Here is a 26048-nt window from a genome sequence, read left to right as displayed (position 1 = left end):
CTTGCTGATTTCTCCCAGAGCTTCGAATAAAACCCATTATGTTAAAACACACACAAAGTGGTCAGGTGCATACAGACATGCACGCACACCCCTATTAATTAGGCAGAGTGGCTTTATATTTCAGGTAGTATATCAGAGCCCTAACCAGATTTTTTTAACTCATGGATTAAACAGTTATTTCTTTGGCAAGAAATTAATTTGAGCCTCCATTTTCAACAAGTTACTGGTTTTGTATGGGTTCTCCAGGGACATTCAGTCTAAACCATGCATGGCACAGGTGTTCAGCCCCAGCTGCCTGAGGGGACCTCCGGCAGAGCAGCGGCTACCCAGACAACAGGATCACTGGGCAAATGGTGCAGAGCGGGTTGGGTTTCTCATGCGTGCAGCACCCTCATATCCACAACCCTAATTTGGCGGGAATACCGTTAAAAATAACCCCTGACCTCAGTTCAACCTTCCATGGCCACACAGTTTTGCCTGAGAGTGGTCTTTTACAATATTCAGTATGTGAAATAAAATCCCTGCCAATTTTCAGCACAACGTGAAATCCTGGCTTGTGACATCCCAAAACTGAACAGTAAGAATATATGCAAAAAAATCCTTGTCAGCGCTCTCCCGACTGCAGTGGCTATGGGCCAGATTTTTCATGATGCAATTTCCCAGAGGAGCTGCTTTTCAGGCCAGAATCTCACCTCGTCTCTGCTGAAGAAACTCCAGTGGAGCTGCACGGGTGAAATCTGGCATTTTATGCGTAACCTGCCATCACATTTTTGTCCAGAGAATTTTGTTCTGTATTTTAGCATCATTCTTCTTAACAACCTGCAAGACAATTTTCTTCAAAGAAAGCTCTTATTAGGCTTTATATCTATGACCTTAGGTTATCTTTTATAGTTTAATCTACACAAGCTTAGAAATCAAGTTTTGCCTGTGGTAGCCAGCCCATCAATTCATTCGATTGTCCAGTACAACTTCCAATTCTCACAAGCAATTTGACAATTGCGAGTATTTCGCACTGCATGTTATGAAGTCTAGTACTGCAAAAATAATGAGACCTGGAATTACACACAGCATTGCAAGTCTACTCATTTAACCATGAATTTTCAAGTAATTTAGATGTTTCGCTAACAGGCATACTATAGGCCAACCTGTCATATTACTCGTATCACAAAAATGTCATGTGCCTGTCTCCTAGCTTGCACACATGCCGACTCTCAGGCTCTCATCGAACCTTCCCTAATTCAAAGGATACATAAGCAAAATACATTATTTTTAATGGATGGTTTCATAAATAGCAGAGCCCTCCAGCCAATAAGTAGCGCTCTCAAGTAATTTACTAAGGTTTGTAATTTATTAATAGGGGATATATGAATCTTCCTTGACAGTAAAGACAGAATAAACCTGGGTCAACTTGGCCCACTAGAGGCACAGAGCCAGACTCTGCTCCTGGTGACTTCTGCGACGAGTAGGCAAGAAGAGGGGCATTCTGCCTTTCCTGCTTGGTCCCGCATGAGAAAGGCCCCTTGCTTGGCTACCCTGGAATCAAACTCCAGTGCAGGCTGGAAAGCTATCACCCATGGCCACCCACTCCAACCCTTTGCCGGGGGGTTAGGACACTTGTCACCAGCTCCTGACAAGCACACTGGCCACAGCATGTCTTGCGCACATCCACTGCTGCAAAAATAACTTCTCGAGGGCAAAGGTGGTCCACGAGGCGTGAGGGGGCAGCAATTGCAGGAATGGCCGGGGCATGAGTCACCATGGCAAGGCAGCAAGCCCCCGCTCCTGCTGGGAACTGGGGAGGAGGCACCTCACCCCCGCTGCCGGGACAGGGTGCCCAGGTGGCCCTGGTGGGACCAGGGCTCCTGGCAGCAATGATGCTGCAAGTGGTGGCATCATAAATAACATAAATCATAACAGATCATAAATCACATGATTTATGGAATGCAAAGAATTTATGAAAAGTCATGCAATTATATGAAATCATAAAATAAATCACAAATAAAAATAAAAATTTAAAAAGGCATCCACCCAGGTCCGGCAGACCAGAGAGCAGTCTGGCCTGGCCGCACCCACGCAGTGATGCCTGCTGTCCCACATCACTAGACACAATTTTTCTCCCACTTTCTCCTCCTTCACCTACTGGCTAAATCACCGCATGCCCCAGTGGGTGGGAGCGGAGACAGGCAGTGTGCCCATAGCTCAGGGCCCGCCCTAGAAATGTGACTTCACAACTGTTTGCATGGCCCAAGTTTAGCAACCTGTAACAATATCTCAAATCCCTCTCACTGCTGTATTTAAAGTTAGCTTTACTTCTTACTGCTTTTATTTCTGCAGTTAATCTGCAGCTTGGAGCCAGTGAACTCCGAAGCCTTACGATATGTTATAGTATGGGGTTAACCTGCAGCGTCTTCTTAAATTACACAGATGGTTTAATTCAAAGAAAAATGAGCAGGTACAGAAAAGCTAGTCTGAAAGCAGATTGTAAACACTGCGTTGCTTTCAGCAAGTTCAATTCACTTCCAATTCTGATCTGATATTTTTATAGATTTAATGAATCCGTCAGGTTGATACCATGCAACGGGATAAGTGAGCAGTCAGCTTTGTTGTTGAAGCTTTGTTTTCACGTTTCCAATTAAAAACAAAAAAACTCAACCAATTAATGGGAAACATTAAAATGTAAGAATGCAACAGCTTTTAAACATATGGGAGCTTTCATCTGAGCAAGAATTTTCCCTGGAAAAGATTGAGGTGAGCTCACAACTTTCAATCAAAGATCTCTCTATTGCTAAAAAACTTAGTCAAGGTTGGTTAAGGTTATCACATAATAGGTGAATTTACACAACTTTAGAGACTGGCTTTACTGGAATGAATTATTGATGTCTTACTTTCATAAGTGAATGACTTGCAAAAACCAGCATACAGTACGTTTCACTGCTGCAAGCTCTGCAGACTTAATGCAGCTCTGAGAAAGCGAGCCAAATTCTTTCTCTGAATTGCATATCAACGAAAACAAGACTGTAAAGGATACAGTTCCTTTGGAAACAGATAAGTCTTTAAAATGTTAAAAACAATTTCTGTACCTGAATCCCATTGATAATTGATGTGGCTTTATAACTGTTTTTCCGGTTTTCAGAAGTTTTTATTCCCTGCTAATTGACAGAAGCTGAACATCTATTTCAGTGGAGCTCTGCCAGTTTATACAAGCTGAGGATGTGGCCCATATTTTTAAAAAGGGAGGTCCTTTCCACTGTTTTGCCATCTGCCAAGCTCTACTTTAAGCTAATTAAATAACACCAAGTTCTAGCAGGCGTTTTCAGGCCATCAGAGTTTTCCATTTCTGGACCCATACAGGTACCTAGCAAGCCTGGCTTGAGGAGAACTGAAGGTTCAAAGGTGCTGACAATGCTAAACACCTTTTTAAAAGCTGGGAAATACCCTGACAGTTTGGACACTCTCTGTGGTTTCCATCCGAAGTGAGCTTGTGTAAGATCTGTGACTGCGAGCAAACAATCTTACCCACTTGGAGTTACTGAGGAATTGCCTTCAAGTATCTGTTTTTTCCTCTGCGTCAGTCACTAAGTCAGATAGCGCAGGAAACAAACCTGTATAATGCCCCATGGTAGACTGAAAGGAACAAACAGCTTGCTCCTGATAAACTGCGAGGCTATTTATCACATTGAATTGTTCCCCCCTCCAGCAGTCCTGGAGTTGCCAACTTTGCCTACCCTTTGGTCCAGCTCCTCCACAAGCTGCTCTACCCACCACCGCTTCCCACCCCGAGCCCTCCAGCTTCCACATGGCACCTGGGAGCCGCCACACTGGCTGCGGGGACCAGCAGCAGCAACCATCCGCGGGGAGAAAGAAAAGCATTTTATTTACCATCTACTCTGGAGTTACAAACGTAACAAACATCGAATGTCTCCGAGATACCTAAGTGAATGGTTACTCCACGTAACCATGGATTTCCTATCATTTGTAGCATTTTCTTTCCCCCTCTGCTATTCATGTGATAAACCCACTTACGCTACTGGTCTTAAAACAGACTGTAAACAGCCAGAGCAGAGATTGTCTCATCTTGTGTGCACTAGACCTACTACAATAGAGCCTTTATCCTGCCTGCAGACTTTCAGCACTGCTATAATTTAAATACTACTAATAATGATAGTGAATGTGGAATAGTACGAGCGAGACATTAACATGAACAGAGAATAACCCTCTATCAACCAGAAGCTCTACAAGAATAATGGAGTATGCCAGCAATACTTGCAGGGTTTGCACGCATCCTGCTTTCTATCCAGAAAGAGCCCAAAACACCTTCTCAAATCTATGGAAGCACTGTTTCAAACACATCACATTGAATGAAGCCTTTTTATCAAGATGCAGTAGCCTCACATGCCATTTGGGGCTAAAAAGGAGAATTATCTTTGGCAGCTAAAACCATCACTGGAAAAGGGAAGGGAGGCCAGTGCATACCAGCATGGCTGAACGATGAGCTCTGGTTTCTGGTCTGCCTAGGATAAAATGAGAATCACCCCAGTCTAAATCAGCCTCTCATCCATTGCACTGCCCACCAAGAAAAAAAAAAAAAACAACCAAAAAAAACCCAAAAAAACCCCAACAAAACAAAATAAAAGAAAAGCCCAACAAACCATGCATTAATAAGCAAGCAAAATGTTCAGCAAATAAGAAAATGGTACTTCTCACATAGCCTCTCATGCCAGGAGCATCCTTGTTTCAGGCCAAACACAAATGTTAGATCAAGACACCAGTAACATTTCACTGTAATTTCAATGACACACTCACACCTTCAATTAAGCCGCTGTAGAAGTGTGTGCATATGCGGACACATCTCTGTATAAACTTCAAACCTGATTTAAGTATGTCATCCAACACTGACAAAGTCGTATTAGTACAAATCCGTGCCTATTGTAACTGTATGAGTCATATGAGTACACGGCAGATATTTTAACACCACTTCAATAGCTAATATAAATAAGCCTGAATCTCCAGCGTACTTTGATTTATATGACCACAATAGCTCTTGTCCTTCCCTTCCTAATTAATCTATCATATGGAACCAGAACTCACAGATTTCCTTTGAAACGACATTAATGTAAAGGAAAACGAATAGGACTACAATGTTCAACCCAGCCGACCGGTGTACAGCAATGTCCTCTTAATGAACAAGCTGGAGCTGCCCAAACCAGCTCAGGTTTGGAGGGGGGCAAGTTTCCTCACGGACCTGGACGAAGGTCTGTGCCTGCGAGGCTCACAGGCTTGACAGCATGTTGAACACGGTGTGGGCTAGGCTGCAAGACGCTGCAAAAAAGGCTCAGAAGTAAAGCAGCATTTTAAAATGCACAGTATTCCTGGCAAGTCACATGCTTTAAAACTGGACGTAAATCATTGCAAACTTCAACTTTTGTTTCCACGGAACTTTTAAAATATTTTTGCTTTCACACATAGGGCCCTGTTCAGCATCTTGCTGCCATGGTGTTTTTCTATCTTGACAATTCACTTCCGTGAGCAGGCATGCAGCCAACTCAAATGAGACTCAACGCAGTGAAAAGCCCTTCAGGTAAACAGTGTGATAAGCTAAACTGCAAAAACGAGACAATGTTTTTGGACTATGAGGCAGTTGCTATGGAGACAGTTGCTAATTAACTGCATTCAGCCAAGAGAACAAAGGGTTTAAGGGCAGACAGGACTCTGTATCTTAGAGTGAGCAATGCAAAACGTCTTATGCAATCTGCACATCTATCATATCTGGAATACCTGAGCCTTTGCTTAGGTTGCAAAATACCTCAAGAAATGACAACAGGGTGGTTTGTTCCTTTAAATTTGAACTAATTTTTAGGTAATTAATGATCTGCCAATATTTAAAAATAAAAATCCATACTTAGAAGTCACAGGTATCATGAATCAATGCATCAAGTCAGGACTGTATTAAACATTGAAATGATTTACTTTCATTCAGAGTTACTGCTTTCACAGCTAATAAAAATGCCATTGAAAAAATCACTTCTAAGACAATATAATGTACCTAATCTATTATTCTCTCTTGCATCTTAAAAATTATTAGCTTTCAATGCTTGGAAAGCTTAGATTAATTAATCCTTCAATTCCTTCCTCAACAAAGTTCTTAGAAATATACCTTAGGCCCAAACACTGTATTTACATTAAAATTGGCTATTCTGAGCAGGCACTGAATTACATTCTTTTAAAGGGTTTATATTTTGGAATTGCTATATATTATGACTCTCTACTATTTCTATAATGCACTGTGGGCCTACAGTAGTAGAAAAAACATAAACTTGCCAGAAGCGACGTAAATCCCAGCGCAGCATAGTTCCAGGTTGTGGAGTCCCCGTGTGTTACTGGGGGAAGTGCCCATGCGCAGCACAGCCCCCTGCAAACCCAAGGGCCAGGGCACTCGCCCAGAGCTGACGAGCCTCACCAGTGGGTGAGAGCTGCACCGGCTGCGCTTGGGTCAGACAAGGCACCTCCGCACGGTATGCGGGCAGATCCCAACTCACTTTTCAGATGAAGACTTCAAAAGTTGACCTCTTTTCCTAAGTGAAAGCTGAGAAAACCAATAAAGAGCCAATTGCTCATTAGAAAGCCCCTTCCGTTAGAGATGAAAAGCCAATGGATAAAATACAACTGTGCTAACACAAGATTTCTTTAGGTCTGGAGAAATAAGGCAACATTTTTCAGTTTTAAGTCCTTAAATATATGACTTAAATAAAAACAAAACAGGGATTTTATTTTTTTTTAATGATTTAGATACTGTTGGGAATTAAAGGGTCACAATCAATTCTGAACTTAAGTCCTTACTAAGGGGAATGGGATGAGTTCACACCTCATATGAGGGTATTACTTCAGCAAAGCTTGCTACACACTGAACCAGAAGTATATTAATTTACTACATGAAGGCCTAAGGTTTGGGGTTTTTTTGACATTTTAAATTATGAGGCATCTGCAAACAGATCCTAAATCTGAATTGCACATGGATTTTCCACACCAGCCAATTCAGATTGCCCCTAGACATCCCCTCCAGCATTAATCACTCACCCACGCTACTGTAGTTCATATTTCTTCTACAGAAACAGAGGTCTGCAAGATTCTTAAACTCTTGCCTAGAAATTAGAAATTATTACTTATGTGGCAAACTAAGTTTTAAACATAAGGGACCCAATTCTGCCTTCAGTTACACTGCCATAAATCTTTAACAACTCCATTAGATTTATAACAGTGTAACTGAGGAGGAAATTGAGCCCAAGATATTTTCTAAATCGGTAATTAAATAGCAGAATTTTAGCTTGGCACAGAGTAAAGACCTCTTAGATTACATCTTTGGATAAGGCTACTTACTTTTTTGTTCCTTGAATAATGATGTTATGAACAAATTAAATCAACTTATTTTCACCAGCCTCTATATTACTCTGTGGAAGGACCATATCATCTCATAGAGCATCAACATGAGACTAAATATTGCCTCACTTTCCCATCCACTTTCTCTCACTCTTCTCCACATAAATGTTAGGCTCTTTATAGCTGTCCATTATTTGTACACGGTATATGGCACCTCAAGGACCTTTTCTTGTTTGGTTTCAAGGAACTACTATATTAAGCAAACATCTAATAATAATAAAATGGCATTTAGCCAGCCCCCTTATTAGAGGTACAAGGCATCCTGTGGTCGCATTATGCAGAGACTGTACTTTCCAGGAGATGCAGCCCTCTCCCAGCACACAGGATGTGGTGCAGGAAACACGGCTTTGCCGCAGTAGCCCTAAGCTCCCCAAGGGTCACTGGATAAACTGTGAAAGGGGCCCCTTCAGCATGGAAACGTAGCTGGCACTGGGGGGAAGAGGCCTCAATTCCCAGCTCTGCTATAAACCTCTTGATGACATCGGACAAGTTATTTAATCTCTCTAGACTTCTTTTCTTCATTGGAGTAAAGGCAGCTTGTAAAACTTCCTGTCTCGTAATTTTAATAGAAGTGGGTTTTTTCATGGCTATTTTACCTCATTTTTATATTTGCTTGGTATTTCCAGTTTCAATGTATCTTTCCTATTATTTACTGCTTTGCTAACCTCATACACCAGAGTCCATGCAGTCCCCACCAGCCCCGCGCATGTCACACTCGCAGGGGTCAGTGGGAGGCTGTAACCTGGGACAACTGTTACCAAATGGGGGCTGAAAGAGATCAATGACCTTTGGGGCAGCCAGGCCAGGCCAAAGGGTTTTCTGAACTGTCCCACCTGCTGATGACACTCCTCTGGCAACACAGCTATAGAGCTCCAATAGTCTTTTTTCACTGCCTGTTGGGATGGAAAATTCTGCGGGTGGCTCCTCCATACGCTATCCCTTACAGTAATTCTTCTCAGCACTTTCACAGCCTCTGGCTATTAGACCTCCTATAGCTAAAAATACACCATGCAGTCTAAATATGTAACAGACAATATAGGCCTGCATACCTCACCTATCTAAATATATGCCTACATACCAACCTAATAACTACTACAAATATGAATCATAATATTTCTTTGCAGATAGCTCTCACAGCAGGTTGTATTCAGTCGCCAAAGCAAAGAAGGAAGGTCACAGCCAAGAGCTAGCCAATTCATTGTGTGTAGACCTCCTTGGTGAGGTCTCTTAAATACATTTTAATTGGCTGGAAGGGAACACATTGTATTCACACGCGCATATTTGCACATATATGTGTGTGCATACATGTATGTAGCTATTAGCAAGCACTTATGTCACCATTAATTGTACTAAAGGGTTTATTGCTGATAGTCTATCCAAGGAAGAACTAAACAAATGAACATGCAATTCTTGTTCAAAGAATTAAATGCTGGTTACCAGATCACATGATGACACCTGTTAAAATGATTCAACGACTACTTTCACTATGGAAAATTATTTTACTACTCATCTACAGTTGTCAACAATACCCACAAACAACAGTAAGCCTGCTGTCACCGACCACCTGAAATTGGAACCATTTGAGTTAACTTTTTTTTTCTCCCAATGTCTAAGGTGGTAGTGTTACCTGTTAGTTTAGGGGTAAAACTGATGCTGAATCCAAGCTGCTGAAGATGCTTTTTTCATCTGTGTTCCCTACTCATTTGCATTACTAGCATGACATAAAAGGCAATTTAAACTGTGATTTCTATTTAAGTAATGCTTTTTTTTCCATGCTAACCAAACACCAGTTGATGTTAAAGTATAAGTAAGCAAAAGTGAAGCAGCTTCAGGCAAATAAACTTGAAATGTTTCAGCTTTGCTGCAATGATTAGGCATGCTGAAAAAGCATTTTGTTCTTTATCTCCAAATGTAGTATAATCTACCTCACCTATGTCCACACAGATCACTGGAATATGCTCCTTAACGCCCCCAGGCATATATTCCGCGCTGCTGTCCCCAAAACTATCAGACATGAAGTCTGATACTGTTGCCTATAGACAAACCAAGACTCAGCCCAAGCCAAATCCATCGTTGCCTGCTTGGTCCCTTGTCCATCCCCTCCAAGGATGGCAACCAAATAAGAAACTGGGTTGATGATCTGATATTTTTTGATGGCTCATACACATGGTAACCTCTGGCAAGTTTACTGCCCCCTTACAAAGGCAGGCCAGATTTTGTGCTAATTCTGTGCCAAGTTCCTAAATTCTATCAGGTTGTGTGGGTGCAAGACAGCCTGATCTCTGGATTTCTTTTTTTTTTATCTTTTTTTCTTTTCTTGTTTTTTTTTTTTTTTTTTTTTTTTTAAACAAGACAGAAAGGAGATCTCAATAAACACATGAAATCTGCCTACATCCAGAAAAATCCTCAGGAGGCTTGACCTAGTTGGAGATGGCTGTTGTAGGAAGGCTGTAATTAAGCAGCTGAGACAGTGGCACTGACTTCTCACACCAGAGAATGCGCGTGTTGACCACAGTTTCTTTTAACAGCGCTTATTTGAGTCCTCTGCAGGTAAAATTGTAACAGTGTTCGACTGACATCCCAGGAACTCCCACGGTATGCAATGCTTTCTCAGGGTTTCAGTTTCCTCATTAATTTGGGATGCACTGTTGTCCCTTTTACAAGAGTCTAACATGCCATGCTACTTCCCTATGTTTAAAAGAGTATACATGCGATAGAATTAGCACATCTATCTTCATCTTTCTCCTCCTTGCCCAATCCGTATTATTTTTGCTTAAAAAAGCATGTCTTTAATTATCCAATGTAAAAATTTTACTATGCCTAGAACAAAACCAGAGCCTTCAGGGGAGCCTTTTTCTATTAGCTAAACCATTACTTCTACTGAGAGTCTGTAAACTTAATCCATTAGTGTCCAATTCCTTAAACTATATGGTCAGACTAAAATCATCTGGAAGCCCAGACTCAAAAGTGTTTCTCTCTGATGTTCCAGACCAAGTGCCCCATATTAAATTATTTGTAGGATAGGAAAATATTCATACAATGGTATGACTACAACTTCTCAAGGGCATCACAAAAAAAATCCTGCATGCATCTATGAGGAAATCCCTGTAAGACACAGTTAAGATACATATTAATTTTGAATAGCATGGCCCTCGGGCAATTGTGTAAGACTCACGTCACAGCAACCACAGCATTTACTCTCCAACAGTTAGCCTGGGCTCACTCCTGTGAGGTGTGGGGTGGGATATAAGCCTACTTCCTGGGAGGCTGCATGTCCCCGGAAAACCAAAAATGCTGTAAAAAGTTCTTTGTGCTGCCACTGCTCCTTGTTCCCTGTAGTACTATTTGTGATCACACCCACACTGAGCAAATCCACTAAGGGAGAAGGGGAACATTAGGATGAAGTTTCCCTCCCAACGTGGTTCAGATGCCTGCCTTTCACCACCCCTCTCACTGGCCCCAGCTCCACCCGGCCTGAACAGCCGGCTAGGAGTCTCCGATTCCAGCAGCTCTTGGATGCTGGTGTGAGCCATGGTGATGGTGCTGACTGGTGGCGGTTAAGGGATGAATTTTTGATTAATTTTTTTCTGTTACTGGTCATGTTAAGACACTCTCTGCACTGTCCAAGTCTCTCTCTTTATAAAACAACAGTTTCTATGTTTTCTTACCTCTTCTGCTTCCATAAGGATGCCCAGAACAGAGTGGTCTAACATGAATATAACTCACCTTCCACATTCTCATATAAGCACTTTACTGGGAATGTGGGTCAATGGGCTGCTGCTATGATTGTGTGAGATAATTCAGCTGGTATTTGAAGCTGGTAAGAAAGGACACACTTCTACCATAATCTCCTACTGGTCTCAAAAAGAGGAATCCAACTTGCACAACAGCACATCATTCCCCCCAAGAGCATGTGGGCCTAACTTGTCTAACCCAAGTTGTCCTCAGATTGTCTAAACCAGAAGGGGTTCACCCTGACATTCTTCTAGGAGGGATCCCAGTTCTGCAAGGCATCAGATCAAATAAATGAGTACATTTTCTTTTACACTATCTACATGCAGGATTTTCAGTTATCTTAAGCTCTCAGTACCGTGCAACCAACTAACACACTACATCAGCCTGATCAAGGCTGTTTTAACTACCTCCTAGTGCGACAACCCTATTTCTTAAGGCTGCAAAACTATGTCTTCTGCAATTATAGGATCACAAGTTCATCTTGTGAAATCAGTGCTGGAAGAAAAATGAACTAATATAAATCAAACTAGACGATCACCTAAACATATCCTGGATGTTCTAGTGAGGTTGCATCACTTCAGTGCTCTCATGTTAACATGTGTCATTTCTAAACAAGGGTTTTACTAGAGGAACAATGTCATAAAGGAAAAACATCCTCTTACTCCGTTTAGTATAGCCAGTTGAATAGGACTAGCCATTAAATGACTCTTAAGTGGTCAAACACCTGATCTGAACCTGCCCTTGTAGCTTCTATTTTGTTCCAGGCAAGAACTAATGTTGCCAGTAACTCCTCTATACAAGGGTACCTACTAAACACTGGGAGACTTGGGCAGCATCCATACAGTTTACTTGACAGTGTTTCCCACGTACAGGCTATATAAACAACTTTCTGCGAGTTCCTCTTTATGTGGATGACTGAAGAGAAGAGAGAGGACAAAACCCAAAATGCTAAAAAGCACTTCCAAAGGATGTCCTGCTTTTTTTGATGCACGATTTTTCAGCAAAACTTTCTAGTATAACTTCTCATTTCCTTTGGAATACATCATTCTCCTGAACCAATACAGCCAAATGGAGCACTTGGTCGCTGTGCCATGTATGACCTGGCACGTTACTCATGCTTTCAGATGTGGTGCTTCCCACAGCCTGCTCTCTTCTGCCTGCTCCCCAGGTATGAGCTGATACCCTTATCATATACAGCTCTTAACAGTCCCACTTAGATTTTCCCTTGAGGATGGCAGCTTATGGCAGAGGGGAAAAACCCAAAGATTCTCTATCTTTGCCACTTTATCCCAAACCATTGACAATTTACTCTTGAAAGCCCAAATAGAAAGATTAAACCCTGTTCCCCCACATTCCAGAAATCCTTGATAACAAGTATAACCAATACCCTTCATTTCTAATGACGGCAGTGCCTCTTGCTTGGCTCACAAAAGTAGATTGCTCCTTGCAAGCACAGCATGCTGATGGCGCAAGAATATCACCAGATTGCAAAAACATTTATAGGCCGATTTGTTCATTATCTGAGTAATTTAAGGAGTAACTTTTGAAACAGACACTGTGTCTTTGAACCTTCGTTTTCTCCACTTTTAACTGATTGCTCAGCACACGCTTGCCACCTGCCTTCATGCATGTACTGTGCCATGACGTAATACAGTGAGCAATCACAGGATTGCAAGAATGTTTCTAGACAGATTTGTTTACAAACTCAGAAACCCAAATAGTAACTTTCATAATAGGAGCCCTATCTCCAGTGCATTTTGTGTATGTTGCTGTGAGACCAAAAATAAAAAAAATAAAAAAAATACAAGAGTGTATCTTTGTACAATGATTGCAATAACAGATGAATAAACATGCAACTTGATACTTCACATCTGGTATTTCACCACTCCAAATACCTTATTCACATTCAAATATATTTAATACTGTGGAAACTTTATAAGGTACTGATGTCTTTATAGAGGCAGTAACTTGCATGGAACTTTTAAAATTAAAAGCAATAGTAAAAATAATTTGTAACATATTACTGTATTCTTCATAAAGCTAGTTACCTCGCAGTTTCCTAATAGAAACCCAAAAAGACACCTAATAATAGCAGTTAGCTACAGAATCACACAAGCCTACAGAATAGGATTTCTTTTGCTGATGTACTAGTTCAAAGTTCAATATTAATATTCAATTTATACAAGGTGCTTTGGAAATGAAGACCATCATTACTCATTGTGCAAAAATTATATCATCTGAGCAGAAATTTTTATGAAAGTATCATTTTCCCTTTACTGTCATGGTAATGCTGGCCAAGAGATTTTATGCATGACCTAATAAACATATACAACAGTTTTGAAAGGCTGCTATGCATCTTCTCACGTTAATTAGCACTCATTCTTCTCTGAATAACTAAACATGCTACGAAAGTTCCTTTTTAAATAATCATCAATACACTCTTAAGTAGTTTTGTTGCAGAGATGAATACCTCCAATGCAAATCACAATGACTAGTTTCATTCATAATTGAAGAGCTGTTTACAGGTCTCAAAAACTAAGATCAAACTATTTTCTTGTCTTAAAGGCAAAAGACATCTTCACTGCCTTGAAGCTAAGTTAGCAATACTGATAGTAACATGTCTGCAGGCGTTACTACACTTGCTAGCAACTTATGTTTCTTTGGCATCGTCCCTGGTGTTGCACTAGTTATGTCTCGCTATAGCTAATTTAAAAAAAAAAAGATGAAAACATGCACACGGGGCCAAATCCGTTCCCGTGGTAACTCCAGTGACTTCAGTGTTACACCAGGGATAAAAGTAGGGCTGCATTTCACAGCAGCTTTCATTCTTGTAATCTTTTCCAAAACACTCTCCCAGGAGCAAAGACAAGCACAGGCAAATATCCTGCCAATAAGTGAGTTCACAGGAATTGCTACGAGTAACTAAACTGTCAGCAGTAAAAGAACAACAATTGGAACAAAGTACAAATACAGGACAGCCAATGCCCTCTAATGGGCTAGAGTTTTACTATGTGCTGGACAAACAAGGACACAGAAATTCATCGCAATTGATCTCTTGAGAGGGGAGGCAAATTACAGGGTGTCCCACTTTGTATTAGTGGATGATATTTGTGTTTTATCAATACTCCTTTTGAAATGATACAGATGAAAAAAATTCTCACCAATACCTTGCAAGGTAAATGAAAATAGGTCTAAGAGTCGAGTCTTTCCTCCATGGGCTACACTCAACTGCTTCCATAAAAAGTGTGAGCATCAATTCATAGATGTGTTCCTCTATCCTCCTTCAAGCTTTCGTATTTATTCCCTCCTCACCTGTGTTTTTATTTTATTTACTACTAGTCAATCCTATACTAGGAGCAAAACCAGAACTGTACGACCATCCCAACCACATAAGCACAGGCACACAGGAAGGGGGGAAAAGGAGTGATGGATAGTGCTTTCCTGCAGAAACCTTATCACTGGTCCCTTGGCCTTACAGCACACTCCCTTTCTCTTAAGAATTTCCAAACTATGGTTCCTGGAATTTGCCCCTCTGAACCAAAACGAGCGCCTTTGCTTCTTACCCAATCATTTCCTATAAATTTAAAAACAAGAGTTTCATTAAGTTTTTATTTTGCTTTCTGAGGTTTTCTTCAAGGAGCTGTAACCCTGTACTGGTGGCAGAGTCGGCAGCAGCCTGAAGTGGTCCTAGCCTCGCACAGGTCACAACTTTGTCCTTACAGCCTCAGGATGCCCCAGGGCCAAAAAAAAAGTCAAGACAATCCCCTTCCCCCTCCCCAGCCACAGGGCGCTGCAACCCTTTTCTGTGGGGGTAGGACTGAAAGTCTCTTGTTCTCATCCTCCTCTGGTGCCGTAAGTTACTTTTTTGGGAAGGCAAGGGGCAAGGAAAAGGCCCTCCCCCTTCCCTTGCCTCCTTCGTCCAAGATCACAGCTGTAGGGGAACAGCTGAAGCAATTCTGGCTGCCCAGAGAGGTCACAGATGTCCCTCAGTACCACTGGGGCTGCTGCTGCCCAGGTGGCACTGCGGGCAGGCGCCCCTCAGCACCCACCCCGCACGCCCCCCGCATTCCAGGCCCCTCACAGCCCTGCTCGAGCAATCCTCCAGGTCCCCTCGAGCCAACCGCCCAGGAGCCTGTACACAGCCCTCTTAGAAACGCCGTTTTTAAGAACGATTTTAGACCACCACAAAGAACAGTGAAGAAACTCTGGCTTCTGCTTACATTAATGTCACAAAGCTCTCATTAAATCAAAGGCAGAGACTTAAAATATTTCTTCAAGCAAAATCTCTGCTCTTCTCAAAGTCTCTCTCCAAAGATAAAAAACTACAATTGCTTAACTTAATCCACACAGAGTGATCATTATATTTGCCTCTGTAAAGATCATATTTGTTCTAGTGCCTATATCTAAAGGTAATTTCAGTTAGAAAATGAAATGGTGCTCTCTTGACCTTTTGTCTTACATGGTTCATGAATTACTGACACATTACAATATCCCCCAACACTATGGAAGCTTAGAGATATTGCAATGTCTCTCTTGTAAGTGAAATAAACTTGGTATGCCACTAAAAGGCATTAAATTATTTTCATTATGCCACACAGAATCTAAAACACTTACACTGTTTTGATTTCAAAATCCTTGGAGAACAATTATGCTCTCAGGGCCATAAGACTCTATTAGAAAGTCCTCAGAAACCTAGCATGGTTTCAATAAATCCTCAAACACTACAAAGCAGTTACTCAGCTTGAAGAATGAAAACATGAGTTCATCCACTGCAAGTCAGGATGTAAATTCTGCTCATACAGTACCCTGCACTTCCTAACACATTTTTTTCTTCCCAAACAGGGCAACGCTTTAAGTCAGGTTTTCAGCATCAAACACGTGTACCTCCTTCTTTGATTGAAAATAAACAATATTTGATTTAGGATAAATATATGGGATGTGCTTACGTGCTTATGGTATTACTAGCTAGCAGTACTTATCAGCAATTAGATATGCATTAATAATTTTATATGTATATAATTTAACAAATGTTAACAATTAGGATTATAGAACCATTAAATAAAATCAGTGATTGTCAAAATGAACGGATAAATGTGTTAATTTCTTTAATTTCTACAACAGCACAACGAATGCTTTAAAACACCAAAAATCAGATTTCAGGGGCAATTATTGTGGTTGCAGGGCTCCTGATTTAAAAAAAGGCAGCCACCCTTATTTTGGCTGATGAGGCTGTTCAAGCCTAAGTAGGGCTTTTGAGCATAAATACACAATAAGCTTGTTTATATATACATGCTTATGTCCCCCTAGAAAGAGCGCAACCTTCTAATTAAGCAAATCATCTCCCCTTTCCAAAGGAAAATAACACCGCCGAAACGCAATCAAACTAGGCAGAGGCGGGCGAGAAGGAGCGGGCGGGAGAAATTATATTCCCCTGTGTAGGGAGAGAAGGGGAAGGGAGGGCGGGGGGGGAGCAAAGGGCCAGGCAGGAACCCGGGGCCGGCAACTTTCGGCCGAGGGCAGCTGAGATGCTTCATCAGAACTCTTTTTCCAGACAGTTTTGTGTGGCCGCCAGGGTCACACGGCAGCTGCAAAGGGACTCGGGTGCGGGGGGAGGGACGGACACGACACACATGGGGGGACCTGGTCCTGCCCGTCCTGACACCCCCCTACTCCCCCCCTCAAGCAGCAGCAGTGTCCCTGTTTCCATGACCTCAGGCGGGGGGACGCGGGGGGAGCACAGCTGGTGGCAGCTGCAGCACCATCTGCTCGGGGCTGCGCCCCCGGGCCGCCCGCTCCGGCACGGCGGGCGACCGACCGACCGCCCTACGAGGAGGTAGAGTGAGGGCTCCTCCACCCGAACCGAGAAGTTTGCAAAATGGGAAAGAAAAAGAGAAGTGGGGGGAGAGAGAGAGCGAGCGCTTGGGGGAGCGGGAGGAAGGCGAAGGAGCCCCGCACAGTACATGCAGATGTCAGTATCCCTCGGCGGAGTGTGTATTTATGGAATGCTGTCAGCACGTCATCTGATTTATAGCAGTTTGCACGGAGGGAAGGGTAAAGGAAAAAAAAAAAAAAGGAAAGGAAAAAAAGAAAGAAAAAAAAAAGAGAAAGAAAGGCACAAAAGCACTCCTAACTCGCCTCGTTCATCGAGAGGCTTCTGAACGCCACAAGAACTTTATCACTTCGCAATTTAATATTGCATATTCTGCCACGTGATCATGCAAGCTGTAGTTCCCGTTTCTGCACCGTTTATTGAAAAATAAAGAAAAAAGCTTACTTCTTTTGTGCTCAAGGAGCAACACATTTAAAAGCTTCTTCTAAACATTCCCATTCAGCCACAGCATAGCACTCATTAAAGACAGTTCCACATCAGTATTGCTTCCCAGTGCCAGCAGGGGAGGGACTGGTTCGGACAGTCCTGGGCAACGCATCAGCCCAGCTGAGCTCCCTCAGCTTCACAGATTTCTTCAAGATTTACTCCATAAGTACCAAAATCAGAGCCAGGGATTTTGTATAAAAACAAGCTGGGCTTTACAGTTCTCACTGGGACAATTATTTCCAAAGGCTAAATGTGTACCACTTACCATACATTTTGCCTTCATCTGATAAGATGATTTTCCTCCTCCCACATGGTGGATAGATAGCTAGGGCCTCCTGAAAGCTCTGTTCAATGTCAGGGCTCCAGACACCTTCTGCATCATTGTCAATAGGTTTATCTGCAGAATCACTCATTCTTTCAATATCTTCGGCAGGACTCTCGCTGCCGCTCCAGCTGCTGGGCTCAATGGTGATGGCTGGGGTCTCCAAGCCTAAGCCTGGAGTCTTAAAGGAAATAAACCTACAAAACAAACAAACAAACAACCCCAAAAGGCATTAAAGACATGGAACTTCAGGCAAACATTTCTGTCTACTTCTGATACTAACAGCAGCTGAGCAGTAATGCCGAGAACACCAGCATGGGAAGCACCCAGAGAAAGTAAAAAAATTAATAACCATTCTACCTCAAATCAGCAGAGGTGGAACGATAAGGTTGTCAGAAGTGGAACTCTTGACCATATTTTCTGTGTGCGATTACATGAAGGCATAGAGCATCGGGTTATTTTTCACAGATAGTCAGAGTGGGTCTTAATACTGGGGAAAACTCCGCAGCGCATGACACATTTCATCTGGCTGAAGACTGGCACCCTTAAAATAATGAGCCCGATCCTCGGGCAGGGGTAATCAGCATACTTCCACTGGCTGGGAGGGAAGCACACCAATTTATGCCACAGCGACCACCAGAGCCTAAAACCACTTAAACCTAAAAAGAAAAGCCAAAAACTATTGTTCACATTCACCCGGATGTCAGTGGAGTAAATGGAATTACACTAGCGATGACACAGCTCAATGTGATTAACTGGAAAAGGCTGTAATTCTCAGATTTTACCCAAATAAATAATACAACCAGAATCTGAGCTACATACAAACAGAAATCTTTAAAACGATAATACCGGAGAAAGGAATTACAAGAAAAGAAATATACTTTGACTGTTTTAAGTCTCTGTCACAGAACCATAGCAGAACAAAAATTACAAGCTTCAAGTTGCTGAATCAATTTAATAAGAAATAATTTAATATAGCTGCACCTGCTCACACCACCAGAGCTGCAGATCTGTCAGTGTTCCTTTTATATTTTTGAGAGAAATACAACTCTGCTATAAAGACTTGCTCCAGGCAAAAAAGCTGCTATACCAGACCAAATTCATCTCTGGTGTAATTCTTCGGGAAGTCTGTGAAATAACACCAGGAACAGATTCGGCTCAACATGTCTAGGCATAATGCAGTTTTATTTTGAAAAACGAAGAAGTTTGGTGACTCTAACTGATCTAAGTGGATGGGAGTGTTCAAACATGTATGCATGAGCTGCGCACGCACTTAAAAATCCTGTTAGTTGGCTAAAAACTCAAAAAACCCTAAACTATAACATTTTTATTTTGGTGGGGGAGATGAAAGCGGGCCCTTCCCGCATACAGGTGAGAGGGGCTTCCCCTTCCGCACACCTCCGTCCTCACGCTGATACACCTCTCAGTGGGGTCTCGGCACATCATAAAATAACAGGTGAAAAGTGGCAGGACGGCATTCACCCCACGGAGAAAGAAGGGGAGGCCATACATTGGAACCCGTGACAGCTCTGACGAAACTCCTTTGGGCTGGAGAACTCCCTGAAAGAAGAAATATTTACAGCAGCCCTCACCTCAACTAACCAATCAACCAATCGCTAGAGATAACCAAAACCTGATAGTCCGGTCCCTCAAAGGCTACAGTGCCTTGCGAAAAAACAGAGCAGAAACTGGGGAAACAGGGAGTAGTCGCTCAATCTCGCTAACCAATGTTACTAGTCTGATGTCCAAAGTATGGGGTAGTTCCACTTCTCCAGGCTCTAACAGGAGCTCAGAGGGATCAGTACGTGCGAAATTCCCAAAAACTTTATTTTCCTTACTTACATGTCTGTTTCTACAAAGAGGCATTTCTTAACTTCACATTGGTTTGAACATTTCAGCACAGTTTATGAAAATGCTTGTGCCTACCCACCAGTAATCTCAAGGCTAATCAGTGTCTCGAACGCCTTTTAATAACTGATAACGAGGGAGCAGATGGATTCACCGGGAACCACATACCAATGATAAGTGGATGGGAAGTCTGGCTAAATACACCACTTACTGTCTGGGAAATCCAAAAATGTACAAAATTTTTAAAGTCTCATCACAGAAAGGGAGATGTAAACCTTTGTAAAATAGCGAAACACCATCATTCATAACTCTCAGAAGGCAGAAGGGCTGATCCAACCCTTCCAAGATCTGGACTGCTAATGCAAGATTTAGCCAAAACATAAACACAGCAATACTGGGGGAAAAAAATACTGACAAAAACAATCGTGTCCACTTAAGCCTTCAAATACAGGGGGAATTTTAGGTAAATGAGAGGTAATTGAATGTTGACTGGGATAATTGGGGGGGTCAGTTTTACTGTCACAGTGCAGGGAAAAGTGGCTATTGGAGAGTTTATCAGCCTCACATGATTGAGACCACAGTTTAGCATTTCACCAGAAGACAGCATGGAGTGGGACTGTTTACTGGGTCAGTTCTTCAAAGGTGACTCAGGGAGGAAATCCTTCCCCTCCTAGATCCCAGGCACAACAGCGTGCAATGCACAGCCCAGCCACGGGCATCTTCTGCTCAGCCCAACCACCCTCTGCTTACAAAATCTGCCACAGTCATAGCCTCAAGTCTTATTATCGTCCTATAAACCAGCCCTTGTTATTACATTATGCTGAAATAATAATTAAAACGCACACAAGGAAAACAGAGAGGCTCTAAAGTAATTAATGTTACTTGATATTCATGTTAGATCTTGCATTGTGTTTACTGGTGAGTTTTCACTAATGTGCTATCTCCCTTGCCATTCCTTTTTACCTACTTGGATATCATCTTAAGGCATGAGTAGCTACTATTCCAGCCTCTAAAATGTAAGACAACCAAGTGTTTCTTCCAGAACATCTGTACAATAGGGGCGAGGGGTAACCTGCTGGGAAAAAAAAAAACAACTCTCATACTGAAGGTTGCTTTTAGTGATTTCCATTTTGGTGAATGCTGACACTGCAGATCAAACCAAGGAGCAAAAACCCTTGTATTACAACCACTAAATGGCTCCCTCTTATTTCAGGAAAATAATGAGCTACTCAGTTAATCACTTCCAGCTCAGCTCTACGTATCAAAAGGCAATTCCACCTCCTTCTTAGCTTGAATTCTAAGGACCCAACTGCGATAAAAAATTTCAGACCTGTTACGCTGGAGTTCAACATGATTATCAAAAGTAATACAAACTGTCAATAGATGAGCTTGTTGCACATTTCTAATGAGCTATCTCACGCAAAAAATGTGGATTTACAGTCCAATTTAAATTTGTAAAAAATTAAAAATAAAAATAAAGAGAAAAGCAAGCTGTCTTTGTATTAGCAATCTCCAAACCTTACAACACCAACTTTCAGTGGAGGAAGAGTTAATCTCCTGGAGGCAATTAACCCCAGCCCAGCCCCCTCCCCAAAAGCAGAGCTTGCACACAAGACAGATCAAGTTGAAGAGTTCCGTATTTGCTTTTTATCACGTTAACTTTTAGAAAACCAATTTCATGCTTGTACTTTCTGTTAACAAAATTAAAACACCTCCACACTACTCAGAAAACCAACCAAAAAACCCCCAAAATCTGTTTTCGTTTGTTGGCTAACCTTTTTGTACTTTCTAAGATTGCTTTAAGCACACTGCTGCAGTTTAGGAGGGCTCTGTACAGTTTCCCTTTTAACACCAATCTCACTCTCTCTTACATATTTCAAGACAGCTTCCCCCGGGCATAAAGCTCTTTTAGTTGCAAACTTGAATGCATCTTTCTTGCAGTTGCTTTCTATGGTCTCCAGTTATGTCAATTCTAAGTGTATCTGTTTTTTTCATGTAGTTATTAAGACACTTTTTCTACGCATGACAGAGGTATGTGCCCCCCTCAAACAACACAACATTACATTCAGCAATGGTGAAACTATTAGAGACAATACTGGATTTTATAAATACATTTTCTAGCCAATTCATTCAGTACAGCTTCATGAGGCACAAGATACGACTTATTTTCATTATTTTCACTTGGTAGAGTAACTCAAAAAGTTATTTTACAAACTCAGAGAAACAAGGATAGCTATTGTCAGAGCTGATCAAACCAATGAATTTAACTAAAACCAAATGATAGTCTGCAACATCTTATCAAGGCAATGACTTCTTTGCTTGCATAAAACATTCTTTTATGCCTTCACTTTATGAGCAATGCAAACCTGGACTTGCCCAGAAAGTTGCTGCTCACAGACCAACAACTGAGATCAATAGCTCTTCACGGGAGTGTAGGGCAAGCGCAGATTTAAGGCCTTGATATGTTTCATGTCCTTTAATACTTGCACGATGAACGAACATGAAAACATTGTCTTTCAGGAGTCATCATCAGAGCTGAATCTTATTTTACAATGTCCAGCAAAAGTTGAACCACTTTTTCTGTTTGTCCAATTAACTTACTTTCTTGAATGTCAGCGTACAGGTGCCGAATGGTGCCTTCACTGAGGTATCACTAGTATATATACATAACCACGGGAAGGGGATTAATATTCTGCAGGTATTGGGGCAGGAACACGAGGCAGACTAAAAACATGCCTCTATTTTGAGAGACGTCTGGGAAAAAATGATTGTCTCCCCAGTCTTCTAAATTGCGTCTGCTTGAAGGGTACAGATATTTTTTAAATAATCTGCAATGGCAGCTGCAAGAATTTGCAGATGAAAAAGCACTGGTGTTATTACCCACACTTATCTTCTAGCTATGAATGGCTGCAGGAGACTACCAAATAATTCTTACAACCAGCCCAATATTCTAAAGCAGGTCTTTCAGAAAAATCTTTATTCTTGAGGTAAAGATTTTGAGTGTTGAAGGGGTAAATTACACTTTTAAGAATACATTTTATTTCTAGTTTGTGAACAACTTCATCTTAGCTTCAGTTATATAGAAACAATGGGACCAGGAATCCAACAACCTTTGTATAAACATCAAGACTATAACGAGCAGATGAGTAAAAACCAACTAATTCTAAATTTGCAGATGGCAAATTTTCTCTCAAGGCTTGAAAAATTACAGGCCCATGGGATTGTCCTTCTGCTTTGTTCAGCGGTGCAAAGCTAAGGCTTCAGGAAAGAACTGCTGGAGGGAATCCAGAGGAAGAAAGTTATCAGATCTAGAAAACATGACCTACCAGGAAAGGAATTAGGTTTGTTTAAGTTTAGAGAAGACTGATGTGCGAAGATAACCACTTTCAAATAAGGAAAAGGTAATAGCAAAGCAGAGAAGCAGCTCTTGGCCATTTCTACCAAGGACAGGACAAGAAGGGAAGAACTTAAGCAAGAAAAAAGTAGGTTGGGCATTTGGAAGACCGTTCTGACCCTACCAACAGTCACACACCAGAAGCAATCAGTCTGGGGTACTGGGGAGCTGCTGAGGGGAGATGTGTTGTTAAGAACAGGTGATACAAATGTTTCTCAGGAATGATGCTTAGCCCTGCCTGCAGTAGAGGAATGAACGAGATGATGCCATGAGACTCCGCAGCCAAGACACAATGCAAAACATCCTTACAGGGGGAAACTGCAGTGGGAGCACATCCTTGACTAGGCATGGGGGAACCCAGATGCCAAAGAGACTTCACAGATGTCCTAGTGACCAGACAGATTTGTCAGCTGCAGAGTAGAAATCCAGGGGAAAACAGGCTTCCTACCACTGATGCCAGTGGAGCTACATGCTCCTTCCCTCCGTGTGGTTTCCTCGCACAGCTGCTGGGCACTCCGCTGCGTGAACGTCACCGGCAAATGCCACCTGTGAAGTAGCTCAAGACAAGCAGGATGGGAGGGAGAGCAAACCACTAGGCTGGGAAGAAGAGGGCTCGTTCTCCTGCTGGTGGTCTCTGTGGGAGTTTTGGGAGATGAGGCTGCCTCATCCCCAGCCATCCCGTTCGCCTTCCAGGTATCTGTCCAACTGCCCGACACCCCTTATCACATCTGGATTTCTCAAGCTCTTTCTGCACTGTTTAAAGTAAATATGGAATTGGTGGAAAGCTTGAATTTTACTAGGATTTTATGTTTTCCCTAACAGAAAGTCAGTTTAACTCCCAGCTACAACAAAACCAGTGCTGCTATTGCTATCAGTACAGAATTCTGCAGGTCTCCATGACTGGTCGATTTACTCCTGAAGGAGGAAATCAGCAGGAGAGTCATGGCATCTCCAAGGGCATACAGAAAACTGCTTCTGACTCTCCCTAACAGAGCACCTCTAGAAAAAATGCCAGATAGGAGCCTTCTCCCAATCTAAAGTAGCATATGGCATTGCTAATTATTAAAAGTGAAGCTTTTGTTAAACTGTACTTTTTCCAAGTAAAACCAAGCTAAAGTTTCTACTTTGCCAGTAAAGGTATCTTTGCAGTATTTATACAAATCAAGTAATATGCTCAAGCCTTTAAAAAATTACTTTTTTTTTTTTAATTTAAAAACAAATTCATCCTCTGTATTCTGTAGCTGTAATGTGTAAGCATGTATGGATTTTTCTGATTCTTTGAGGTGTTCTAATGGCATTACTTTCAGGAAAACACTATCTATATCTCCAAGCCATTTTATATATAATTTAGTTTTATGAGGAAAGGTTATAACACAGTATGAAGAATAAAAATTTAAATCATTTGCAGAGCATGCAATAGCAAAATCATTAGCTTTATGACTTTATATTGTATTTTTGTTACAAGGTCTACTTATCAGCAATTATTCCCTCTAAGAAGAAAGAGCACCAGGAGAGAGAAGCAGCCCATTTCTAGGATAAAGTATTCCTTTAAAACCCAGCCAGACTAATTCAGCCATTCACTTTTGCCATTGAAATGAAATAAAAAGTTTTTTTCTCTGACTGCACGAACGCTTCAGGGAAAAATTCTGATGCTGTGCTTTTTTGGTCATCAAATAGTTGCATGTAATGATGCTTCTATGTATTTCCTATCACTCATATAAACTAGTTCTGTTCTCCCAGGATTAAAGTTACCGTTTCTCCCTTGGGATTCAACCTGTTTCCTAACTGCAAGCTACCTACTTCAGATTTGTCTTTGGGATCTGTGGAGAAATAACATGATCAGTTAACCTACCGCTACAGAGCACCTGTGAAAAGCAGCATGGTATATTTTTCTGAAGCAAGTGCATTATGCAGTGAGTGAATTCTGGCATTACTTTCTTCCCCTCAACTACCGTGCTCAGGGGATGCATAAAAGTAGCAGGAAGACAGACAGTGTCATGCCAGTGTGTAAAATACCAAAAACACGTAACTTAACATCAGTAAAGTGATAGTTTCCTTCAAATATAACTGTGCCCTGCTCATCTGAGAAGATTTACATGTGAATTTTCACAAACTGTGAGGAAACTTACTGAACAAAGAATTACTTGGATCTGCAAGAGTAGGCAGCATATAGGCCTAAATGTGAAATTAGGATTATATGAACTATTTCTAAAAAGAAACCATGCATTCTCCTTTAATTGCTCGTTTTTTGCTTATAGAAACAGATTACTCGGCAAAGAGTGGGCTGATGTTAATATATGGGAATTCTTTGCTTTGCAAACAACTTTCGTCTCTCTGCACTCCTTATGCAACTGAAAAGAGTATTTCGAACCACTCTGAGGGCCCAATTTATTTTTTTTCCCAAACACTGCTTTTGTTGATATATAATTATTGTTGTAAGGATGCTGAGTCATTGACTCCAGCTCAATTTTCTTTTCCATTAGTTTTAATTTCATACAATTAATAAAATGGTTCATCTTCTCAGTGGGGAAACAACTGGATTCTGACTGTGACTCCACCACACTTGCAGGCTCCGTTGGCTTTGTGCTCGCTCACCAGGATGCCTTCTGGGAGCAGCTACAGCTACAAACCATCCACAACATCCAGCAAGTGCCCAGCAATCCAGGGTGCAAAGTGCTTTGTAAGGGGCCACACATTACTCCTGGTCCATGGTCTGCACTTAGTACCAAGTTGTCACCGGGTAGGTGATCTTAACCTGCCAATTGTGAATCCCTGTCTCATCACGGTCACAGCTGTTTGAGAAACAATTCCTTCCTCATGTGATACTGAAGCAGCCACATTCATCCTAGGTGCTAGTGCTCATTTACACCCAGCTGGTTTCAATTATAAGGGTGTTCCTGGGATTTAACCCAGCTCAAATACTGCATTGTGGTGGTAACCAACAAAGATTATTCTAACTATGACTTGGCAGTCAGTGGAATGAAGAATAGTGAGCGTCG

At 41.7% G+C, this 26048-nt stretch overlaps 1 protein-coding gene across 6 annotated transcripts in view; it reads right to left on the bottom strand.

Annotated features, from left to right (window-relative positions):
• The window catches only part of TEAD1 (TEA domain family member 1 (SV40 transcriptional enhancer factor)), a 101866-nt gene extending 83868 nt beyond the window's left edge, over positions 1-17998 (bottom strand). For 3 of the 6 annotated variants that reach the window (XM_009892655.1, XM_009892656.1, XM_009892658.1), the window contains exon 1: positions 17751-17946. In XM_009892655.1, coding sequence (XP_009890957.1) covers positions 17751-17898 — 148 coding nt within the window. In that variant the 5' untranslated portion in view covers positions 17899-17946. Of the gene's footprint in view, positions 1-17750 lie in introns of all 6 variants that reach the window. The other 3 variants (XM_009892652.1, XM_009892654.1, XM_009892653.1) reach the window with 3 other exon arrangements.
• Positions 17999-26048: the final 8050 nt, after the last annotated feature.

Source organism: Charadrius vociferus, unplaced genomic scaffold (assembly GCF_000708025.1).
Source record: "Charadrius vociferus isolate BGI_N301 unplaced genomic scaffold, ASM70802v2 scaffold19, whole genome shotgun sequence".
NCBI lineage: Eukaryota > Metazoa > Chordata > Aves > Charadriiformes > Charadriidae > Charadrius > Charadrius vociferus.
The sequence above is the reverse complement of the archived record's forward strand: the minus strand, read 5'-3'. Positions and strand labels throughout refer to the sequence as shown.